The 10648-nt window shown below is 40.1% G+C and overlaps 1 protein-coding gene across 2 annotated transcripts; it reads right to left on the bottom strand.

Annotated features, from left to right (window-relative positions):
* Positions 1 to 4758: 4758 nt before the first annotated feature.
* LOC124874096 (diencephalon/mesencephalon homeobox protein 1-A-like) lies at positions 4759 to 9322 on the bottom strand. 2 transcript variants are annotated; one of them, XM_047375306.1, is made up of 5 exons: positions 9105 to 9322; positions 7263 to 7429; positions 6895 to 7089; positions 6368 to 6815; positions 4759 to 6271 (listed from the first exon to the last, which is right to left on the bottom strand). In XM_047375306.1, the coding sequence occupies exons 2-5, from the start codon at positions 7413 to 7415 to the stop codon at positions 5853 to 5855; spliced, it is 1215 nt and encodes a 404-aa protein (XP_047231262.1). In that variant the 5' UTR covers positions 7416 to 7429; positions 9105 to 9322; the 3' UTR covers positions 4759 to 5852. The 2 variants fall into 2 exon arrangements, with proteins under 2 accessions (XP_047231262.1, XP_047231263.1); XM_047375307.1 differs by having other exon boundaries at positions 6895 to 7073; positions 7262 to 7429; positions 9105 to 9318.
* Between the last annotated feature and the right edge of the window lie 1326 nt (positions 9323 to 10648).

Raw genomic sequence — 10648 nt, forward strand, 5'->3', positions numbered from 1 at the left:
AATAATTTAAGCTCTATTTTTATTTCAAGAAAATATGTTTCTAAGATAAGAAACTAAATCACTGTTTAAGCCATGATCTGAAAATGAAAAAAATAGGGCAAGAAAAGCATTAATAAGGCAAGCAATCAGGTAGGAGAAACAGTTGAGATAAGAGCAAATAGGAATGTGCTCAGAAAACTGCCTTTACGCTTGAATGGCAAGAAGAAAGCCACTGTTGAAAGAAAGTCATAAAACGTTTTCTTTGCAACATGGTGATGGCAGCATCATTCTGTGGGGAGGCTTTTCTTCAGCAGGGACAGAAAAACTTGCTAGAGTTGATGGGAAAATGGAGGCAGCTACATATAGAACAATCCCAGAGGAAAACCTGTTAGAGGCTGCAAATGACTAAAGACTGGGGAGGGGGTTTACTTTCTAGCATTAAAACATACTTTCTGAGCCATAATGGAGTAGTTTATTTTTAAGCATAACCATGTAGTAGAATGGCCTCACCAGAGTCCAGAGCTAAGTCCAGTTGAGAATCTGTGGCAGGACTTGAACTTTGCTGTTCAGACACTATCCATCAAATCTGTACTTAAGCTATATTGTAAAAATAATGGGCAAAAATATTCCATCTCTACAAGTTATTTTAGACATACCCCAAAAAACTGTTGTATTTATCAAGGACCTCTCACTGGTGAAAGCAGTCAAACCACTGTTAAATATAAAAGTGTCAAAAGAACCTGTTGAGTAACCATATAAATATTATTTATGTGTGTAAAAAAAACCTACAGCAGAGTAAATGTTTTCCTATTAATTGTTTTAGTCATACTACCATATCAACAAACTTAAATGAAATCTATATCCTTTAAAACCAAAACTTTTGAGTTTTCTTTTAATATCTTGAATGGTGTTTGATTAAACTTTCATAAATACATTTGAGCACTTACTCTTTGTTTAATTGATCGTTACACCAATCATCCTAACTTTTATTTAGAGAGTTGTGATTAAATTTTTTTCACCTATACTTGCTTTTTGCGACAAAAGAGAAGAGTTACTAACTCTTTTTTAAGTTTTTTTATTTTTGACTTTCTCTAGATCACGTTTTGAAGGAAGTCTTTTAAATTGTTTCAAAAATATTTATTTTCTTAATTAGCTGTCGAACAATTGGGTTTGAGGCATGAACTGAATATAAACTACAATATATAACAAGGAACAGGAAATGAAAAATGTACTTTTATAAATTTTTTTGATAACAATATAAACATCTAAGTACTGTATGCCAAACTTTTGCCCATCCACCCCCAGCCCCCGTCTCCCCAAAAATTTTTAATCTATTTGTTCTTTTTTCAAAATGAACAAAATTCAGATAATTTGGGCTTCAGTAAAACAACCTGGATCACAGAAGTTATGAAAGAGTTAGATGAGTCTACAAGTGTTTATGAAACCTTCTCACAAATTTGTTCCGACAGCCGGAGCTTATCCGGAGTGGATTCAGAAGAAACAGCTTTCTTCCTTCCCACCTGCTGCTGCTGTCGTCCCCTGTTGGTTGTCGCTGTCCGTCAGCTTCGGTGTAAAAATAATGTAAAAAAAACTCCACATCCTCTTCTTTTTAGATTTGAATGTTTAACTTCCAAAAAAAAAAAATTGGACTAGTCACCCTCTACCCCGCCTCCTGAAGGCCCCTCGTCTTTCTCCTCTTGTTCCTCCCATCCAAACCCTCTTTGCATATCGGCACAGTCCTCTCTTAGACCTCCCCACACAAAGCTGCACAGAAATCATAGCACACCATTCAATCATTGTTTTTTCCCCTCTCTCACCCCTTTTTTATGGTCCCACTAAAGGTTTTAACCGGGCAGAGAAGGAGGGTTGTCACTGAGGAAACCTTAGCCCATTGATGAAGTGACAGGAGCTGCCAGAATATGATCCTAATCCTTTTTCCAGCATTCTTTTAGCCTGCTGGCATCGCAATTCCTCCACACATTCTCTGAGCTGTCAACTAGGAAAATCCCTCTAATAGCGCATTGCCCAGATACACATCAAAGAGCTCCTGGAAACCTTCAGCGGCTTAGCTGCCATAGACACACTCACAGACCATTCCTGTTACCTCACAGCCACATGAGTCTCACAAGCACACAGAAAACCCACATAATCACAACAAGTTGACCACACATTTAAGGAGCATGTCTAAGAATACCCACCCCGTTCTAGATAAGAATTATCAGTGCACCTTAAAATAAAGTTTCATGCTTCATTTTAACTCTTATATTCTCTTCTCAATTTGACAAGCATTTTATAGACATGAAGCTGAATGGAGAAGGAAAAGAAAACAGGTGTCTAAACTTTGCTGAATCCAGAACCCTTTTCAGTGCTATTTTATCTCTTTCTATTCTTACTTAATACATCGATATCCCAACCAAAGGTAATCTTCTTATGGTGAGGCATTCTGTTTTGGTGCAGCCAAACCTCGGCTGACAGGATGGGGGAGGACGGCAGGGCGGCGTGTGAGGAGTAGGCGGGTGGATTGGAGACTCTTTAGAGCCTGACACTTTGCTTCAGTCATTTCATGTAGGATTAGTTCTTCTGCTCTGGGTGAACAAGTGGCAGCTTCTCCCCTATGTGGTGTGTAAACCCTATTGCCGAGGATGGTAGACCCCCTGTGTCCAAATTATTTATGGATCATCAAGGTGTCTCCAGTGGAACATCTGTACCTAAATTAGATTTGCATCACAAAAGGTCTGAAATCAGAACTGTTTAGTGTCTTTTTGACTGACTTGCAAATTACAAGTTGATTCTGTTGAATCTTATCTAAGATTTTCCTCATTTTGTTTCCATCTTTTAAACTTGAGATAAACTGGAAGTTATAAAAAAAAACAACTGAAATTTCTTTACGGCCTTTCTGCCATGAGTGGTCGTGCATTATTTATGTTCTGGGCAGGGCAATGTCTCACAGTTTGTCTGAGAGAGCAGTATTTGCTAAACAGAATTTTACTATTGTAAAACAAAGACAAAATCAATACAGACTTAACATTCTAAAATGCATTGAGCTTCTTACGAGTGATTTGCATTGTTAACTTAAAGAGTTCGTTTGTATTCTCGTAAGTGAGGTTATTTAAAGTTGATATCTGTAATATTTTCTTTACTTGTAGCAGAAATATGTCGTATCACCGTGAGCTTGTTGGAAAGGTTAAATGATCCTCGGAGTGGCGGAAGCTAAAAAGTTAACCCAGCTTGTGCTGCAATAATCCACCTCATCAGCTGATTTGGTGGATCAGCTGATCGTGAGTCTTTTGGGATTTATTTTAAACAGCTACATAACCTGGACATTACTGGAACATAACATCTTCAATGCTGCGGCACAACTGAAACCAAGTTCAAAAGTTTTCTCCACTGTTTGGGGAGCTGGAGGAGTCACGACTGATCTTGTGGATTGAAACAGCTGGCAGGATCGCCCAAGGTAGCTTCATCTAGTAAAACAAAACAGCACCAAACATAACAACAGCCTCTTGTGAAATTGTAGAAAGTTAATTTATACTAACATCGCAACTGGTATGAATATTTTCAGTATGAGTTGTTTTAGGCCACAGAAGTCAACTTTAAGAGATAGGAAACGTGGCCCAAGGACTTATTTACTTTTCAAAAAGCTAACAGTGATCTGACATATTTCCTCTAAGGGAATTTTTACCAATAACTTATCAGAACCTCACAGAACCTCGTTTTAAAAAAAAACTAACCCTTTAACTAGCTGTAAAAATTGGACTCCATGTTTACCGTGTGTAGAAAATGTAAGTCATTAACTTAATTGTGAGATTTCCAACAGGATGCTCGCTTTTCCAAATCCAGCATGTTTCATGACAGAGGTTAAAAGCTCAAATATGATAGAACAGAACAACCTTGCTGTACTCCTTTCATCCTTTCTTCTATTTTCTGAAAGTCTTGCTCTCTCTCGCTCTCACCCAGCCTGAATCAACCACACACATGTCTAAACATATTGTTGCTTATTACATCTTGTTGTAGTCTAACATCATTTTAGGCTCATGATACAGAAAACTTCTTCACCCTGTATAATCATCTGCCCCGAAGTGTGTTGTTGTCAGCACAACTCAGTAGCGCTAATGTATGGTAGGGTTTACTGTTTGGAAAAGGATTGGATTAATGGGTTTCCGACCAGTCAGGCTTGAATCAGGTAATTCCGGTCCCCTGCCAATCTGTTGGTGCATCCATCCATCTAATGCTGGTACCCACTTGTTCCTGGTAAGGGTTGCAGTGTGGTTGGTGTCTATCTCAAGTGTTCAGGTTACCCATCTATCGCTGGGGCAACAGGAAATACAAGACAAACTACCACGCACACATACACTGCTAAGGGACATTTAGTGAATCCAGTTGAACTAACATTCATGTTTTGTACTGGGAACAGAAGCATCCAGAGAGGATCCACAACCTCATTGCAGTGAGACCCTGGCTGGGATTCAAACCAAAGACTTTCTTGCTGCAAAAAACAGCGCTAACTGAATCACCAAAACTGCTCTTTTGGTGCTTCTCTATGATAAATCGTTGTTGCACATAGTAATTTTTTTAACAAACAGAACAGAAGAATTCAAAGAATCAGAAATTAATGAAAGCTTAGATTGTTTTATCTTCAAAGACCAAAATGTTGAAGAAATGCTTGTGTTGTTAGGTTTTTATCTGTCTGATGATGCCTCAACTGGTTTTTAAAGGCTCCGATAGAGTTTAGAAAATTTAAATGCATCCAAACACAAAGTTCCAAGCAATGACACAGTGAACACTTCATTTACAATTTATTCTCTTGCATTGAACAGATAAATTACTCATTTTTCAACCAATTGACAAGTACATGTCTGTAATCTACAGTGATATATAATACAGTGATTTAGCTTGTGCTTCTTTCTGCTGAAGCAATTGGCAAGCACAAAGATGTTGGCAATTGCAGTTTCTTTTCCCCATTTCAGCGGTCAGACATGTCGCTCGAGGTCATATTTGGGAAATAAATAGATTTTTTTTTCATCTTAAACCCTTTGCACAAAAGTTGACTTGGGGTTGCTTTGAAACCAATTTGATGGGGGTGAGCATTGGGGGATATATACAGCACTCCATTTAGTCCAAGCTGGGAATAATACGTTCAGACAAGAAGGTCTTTGAGAGTGGTTAGACTTGTAGTTGTGGTATCAGGTCTTTTTCTGCTCCCATGATAGTTGTGTTGGGTGGCTGTATAAGCCATGCTTTAAATGATCTCATGCATGTACATGTTATGTTCAATGGATCTTGTAGGGTTACAGAATATTTAAAATCTCAGATGAACCTTTTAGCCCTGACTTAATCATAGTGGGCAGCAACTGATACTGTTGGCCTTTTAGAGTTAATTTAAGTAACATCCAATGATGAACAAACTCTTTAGTCGCAACTGCATTCAAGACAGGATGGTTATGGTTGTTATCCCTTAAGTCCAACCGGAAGGTGTTTTCTTCTTGTCTTAGAGGTGCAAGGCTGTGATGATAATAACATGGCAATGGGAAAGTGTGTGTTGACAATCCATATTGAGGTAGCTCCTCCAAAGTGCATGCTTTAGCTCAGTTTGTGTGTTTAGTGAAAGCTTTGAAAGTTGTTTTCTTTCTCCAGTTTACCACTGAACTCTTGTTTTCACAATGCAAATTAAACATTCTTAGCAGTTCAGTGGATTTTAATTAGAAAATTTGGATGGACATTAAACACTTCATCAGCAAAACATCTTGTGGTCACATTTTAGATAACACTGATTCGTTCTTGGGTTTCTGCTGGAAATCTGCACGCATACATAAAGTTGTTTTGAGAGGCTGAGAAGAAACTTGGATTTTCGGCCTGAAATGCTGCCAGGGGCTTTAGTTGGGAAGCGTGTCTAGTCCCAGTGAGGCTGCGTGTTGCTTGGCCCTCAGCCGTAGGTTCTCAATGCTTGTAGTCTTGCTGTTAAGGCTTCCCGGGAGGCTGCCTGGTGCCGCCTGCAGCAGCGGGCTGTTCCACACCTGTTGGGCCTGTGATAGGGTCTGGTAGTAGGACTGGCAGGGCAGGGAGCCCAGTGGGGAGGGCATGTTGACATTCATACCCAGGTAGGGCAGGGAGGATGATGCACTCATGTCAAAGGATGGGTAGTGTACGAGGTTGTTTGTGGCTGCCATGTGCTGCCGAAATTGCTCCTGCAGTCGAAAGAGGCTGAGGGGAGACGAGGCGTAGGAGTTGCTCTGAACCAACCCGCTGGTTACACTGCTGGAAGACGGCAGGGCCGGGGAGCTTAATGGAGAGTCTGAAAAAAAGAAACAGAACAGGAACTTCAAGATGTTTTCAAACTCAATGCAGTTTAAATTAAAACCAGAATCTGAATTTAAATTGATATTTGTACCTGACGTGGGGCTGAGTCTTTTGCAGGACGGAGAGCGTCTTCCCCCTTGGACGGACCCATCTTCTTGCACCTCTTCCCTGAGTTTCACCCTCGACTCCCCACTTATTTCATCCTCCTCTCGCTCAGCGTTATCTTCAGCTGCTGACTCGCTGTCTGACGGCTCTGGGGACGTGACATTGACTTCCACGCTCATCTCCCCTGGCTGAGGCCGTGCTGCGGCCAGCCGCTCTGACTCTGAGTGACAGGATGAAGAGGAGGAAGGAGGAGGAGGAGTGCGCACCTCAGGAACCACAGTGGTGGTGGGATTAGAAGTTGTTATGAGGTCTGTTTTAGAGTCTTCTGCTGAGCCATCAGCAGCTCCTGATGCTTCCTTCTGCTTCTGTAGCTGCTCCTTTTGGAGGCTGCGCTGCTTCTTACGAAATTTGGCCCGACGGTTCTTAAACCAGACCTGGCAAATAGATGGACAAATTAGACTACCAAAACTAAATCGATATATTTTTATGTCTTCATGCCCATCATGTTTTTACCTGCACACGGGCCTCAGGCAGGTTGGTGCACATGGCCAGCCGCTCCCGCATCACCACATCAGGGTAGTGGGTCTTCTGGAAGGTTTTCTCCAGAGCCTCCAGCTGCTGAGCAGTAAAGGCTGTGCGACTGCGTCGCTGCTTTCTGTGTTGGGAGCCATAGCGGGCCTCAAGAATTATGTCTTGAAATGTACAACCGTTGAGAAAGAAGAAACATGACCAGTTTAATTCAAGGGACACAGAAGGGGGAAAGGTGGGCTCCTGATGTGGAAAAAACACGTTTTAGGTCTTGTGTTGCTGAAACAAACCATGGATGTGGCAAAGATATTGAGTGTAAGAAATTTTAGGGGAAAATGCAACTGATGCTTACCTGCTAGTCTCTCTGCAAGTGTTAGCGCATGCACTGAGGGCCTGTAGTCAGGTGCATGCTGCGCTTGCTGCGCCGCCTGTTGGTGAAGGTTGTACATGGCGCTCAGGGAATTCATGGCGTGCAGAGAGTAGCCGTTCACCCCGTAGTGCTGCATGGTCGACCAGATTTCTGCAGAGGACAAGCTTCTGTTATTGGCCTTTTTCACTGAGCAAATGTTTCAGTTAAAACATTTTACATTCAAAACATTTTTTTTTTTTTGTAAATCATAAAACCGAACAAATTAAACTGGCAACAAGTTAAATGGAGGCGCTTCTTGGTTGGTCAGACCGTATGAGCGAAAGATGATCTCTGAAGAGTTTAAATAGACCCTAAATGCATTCTCTACATCTGCTTATCCTTTAATATCCGTTAAAAATATTTTCAAAGGAAGTTTGTTTTATTTATTTAATCAGTAAAAATGCTTGAAATGTTCAACTGAAAACCAAAATGATCTAGATCCCAAAACCTAAACATATTCTACTGCTTTTAAACAACAAATTTATAAGGTCAGATGTTTAAAATATGGATAGGAGACAATATATTGTTACATTTAATCTGCAATTTCAGATAAAGATAAAAAAAACCAACAAGTAAAATATTCAAATACAATGTTCAGTTTTAAGTCTGATTAAATCATAGTAATTATAATAATAATACAGTCAAGGTTCTAAAATAGCCGAATAGCCTAGTTAAAGTTCATCTAAACAACATTTTTTTTTTTTTTTTGTCACTCGAAGTTAATTATTGAAGTTTTTAAGTGTGAAAATGTTGTGATAAAAATATTGTGTGAACTTGCTGTCGATCAAACCTACGCAGGCAGTACATGACATAAGGTGCAAGAACAATATACATTATTTTCCTCCTTCGCTCCCGGACAGTATAGCCTGGGAGACGGCGTTTATCACAATCTATGGCGGGTTCCCAGGTCAGTTTCAGACGCCTGCAGGCTGACGGGGAAAACCGTGACGGGTCGGCAGAGAATTATGCACAGGATTCCCCATTGGGCTCCCTTTTCTAATGCGTCTGCAAATAGGTTTCTACTTTACAAGGCTATTAATTTATCACCAGCCCTGACGCGTGAAAGGTGGGCCACCATGTGCGCGCGTTGTGGGACTGTGTGATTTTTAAGAAAATATTGAACTAATGCAAAAAAACATTATATATATATATATATATATATATATATATATATATATATATATATATATATATATATATATTATTCGATTCTATTTTCTATTTTGTTGTAAGCACATGCTTTAGGGCATGTAAAACAATTCATCCGCCTTGAGCTGTGTAATCAGGTTAATTTTCTTCCAATCTGCGGTGTAAAATGTAACTTAATGCTCTTCTTTCAGGACAATGTCACGAAGCCTCTGGCTCTGATTAAAGCCTATAATTATGCTTATTACCGTGGATTTATGAGTTATGCCGCATTTAGTAAAGGACAGCCTCGGGGCCGGAGCTCAGCGTGCAGGCGTCAATTCAGCATCGTTATTAACCTCAAAAAGCTGCGGATGTCGGGCTGAAATTATAGGGGGATTTAAGAAAAACAGGCAATAAATCTGCCTAAAAACTGATAAAAATAATTTTAAGAGTTTGGTGTAAGTTGCAGCTGTAGCCGGATAACATTAAAACATTATTAAAATCTGTCAATTAACCTAATTTTTTTTAGGATTTTATTTTCTTCCTTATAAATAAAATAGCTCGACAAGAGCAATGTTTTAAAGGTTTAAATGATCTACTTCGCACAAATTCTGCAAAAATACCAACTCAGAGCTTCGACTTTGATTCAGCAACTTACCTCTTTTCTCGGGAAAGTTTGTAGATTTCTCCGCCAGAATAAATATTCGCTTATCAAACTACTTTGTCCCAAAGTTCAGCAGCCGCCCTTTCATTTTCTTCACTCCTGTTTTCGTTCGGTTTGATGTTTTCAGGATAGTCCGCTGCATGCGTTTCGCTCCGCGGTCCGCCCTCTCTGTGCTGTGGGTATGGGGAGGATGCAGCGCTGCCATCTACGGGCTTTTAAAGCGCTGCATGGGGTCACCGGGGACGCTTCGACTGATGCGCCAATCACGTCACTTTCCTCCTATTTATCCGACCAAAGCATGCACCTCCCTGTCCGTGGGACCCTCAGTTTAAAATCATCTTAGCTGATTATACAGATAAATACACAGATTATATAAAACTATCTTTTTTATTATCCTCCTGCTGTGATGAATATATGCACAGCTTTTGGAGATGCGAACAACTTTTACATGATCAATTTCACTAAGGATGCCTAAACCGATAAATAAATCAATACATAAATAAATATTTACATGACTTGCTGGTAATATGTGACGGTTTTGTGTAAAAACAAGAGTCGAACTGATATTTTTCAATCTCGCTGTTACCTTTATCCTAAATTCTGTTGCTTTTTAGCTCCCGTAATAGAGTTTTACAGTAAAATTGTGGTTTTAAACTATTAACGATGGTAGAGCATTAGTTCGGTAAAACTGTCAACAATACAACAGTAATAATATAAAACTGAGCAACGTACAAGCTGCTGTAAACGTCCGCTGTAATTCATGTTCCATTTCTAATATTGAACAGAAATATGCAAGTTGCTGTATTATGCTCCTTTAAATCGAAAAACAATTACCAATTAACTCGTATTATGTAATACGTTTTAGACCAGTTTTAGGGTCCAATAACACCATCAAATATCTAATGTGAAGTTATAAGATGGAGCAGCTGCGTCTTATTTTAGTTAGTATGAAATGTTTGAATGCGGAAAAAGATCCGTCACACGCGTGGTAATTAAATGATATGCAAATATTAGGCTCAGATTCGGCCTTTATGAGCGCTTGCAGGGCGTGCAGCGCGGCCACTTTCGGGTTAATTCCCTGATTTTTAAGTTTGCTTTGCAGCTTCCGCGCAGCCAGGTGGGAATGCAGCTGAGATGGAGAGATGCAGCCCGGGCTGCTGCTGTACCTTCAGCAGCTCCCCGGCCCCGGAGGGATTTGGGTTAGGATTGGGTAGACAAGACGCCATTTCACTCCTCCAAAAAATGTCTTAAAGTGACTGCTGGTAAGAGGATTAAAACAATAATGCCCCCCCCCCTCCTCTTCTTCGTTTTTTTTTTTTCTTTTCTTTTAGAAAAGATTCTTTTTCTTACGAAGAAAAACCGTTTGGGCTGGAATTAAGGGCAGCGAAAGTAGCCATTTAATGTAAAGCCTGCATATTTGTACTGAATTTAGAGAGATGGAGGCAGGTGGAGAGAGACGGGAGGCTGAGGTTAGACGTTCAATCCCAAAATCTTAGTCTCCTGAAAATGCTGTGTGTGAAAGGAAATTATTCTCCTGT

The sequence above is a fragment of the Girardinichthys multiradiatus genome, chromosome 9, assembly GCF_021462225.1.
Source record: "Girardinichthys multiradiatus isolate DD_20200921_A chromosome 9, DD_fGirMul_XY1, whole genome shotgun sequence".
Lineage (NCBI taxonomy): Eukaryota > Metazoa > Chordata > Actinopteri > Cyprinodontiformes > Goodeidae > Girardinichthys > Girardinichthys multiradiatus.

Coding starts and splice junctions, on each gene's coding strand:
- LOC124874096 (XM_047375306.1), bottom strand. CDS start 7,415: ATGCAGCACTACGGGGTGAACGGCTACTCTCTGCACGCCATGAATTCC. Junction 7,090..7,262: donor CACTTGCAGAGAGACTAGCA/GGTAAGCATCAG, acceptor TTCTTTCTCAAC/GGTTGTACATTTCAAGACAT. Junction 6,272..6,367: donor AAGACTCAGCCCCACGTCAG/GTACAAATATCA, acceptor TCTTTTTTTCAG/ACTCTCCATTAAGCTCCCCG.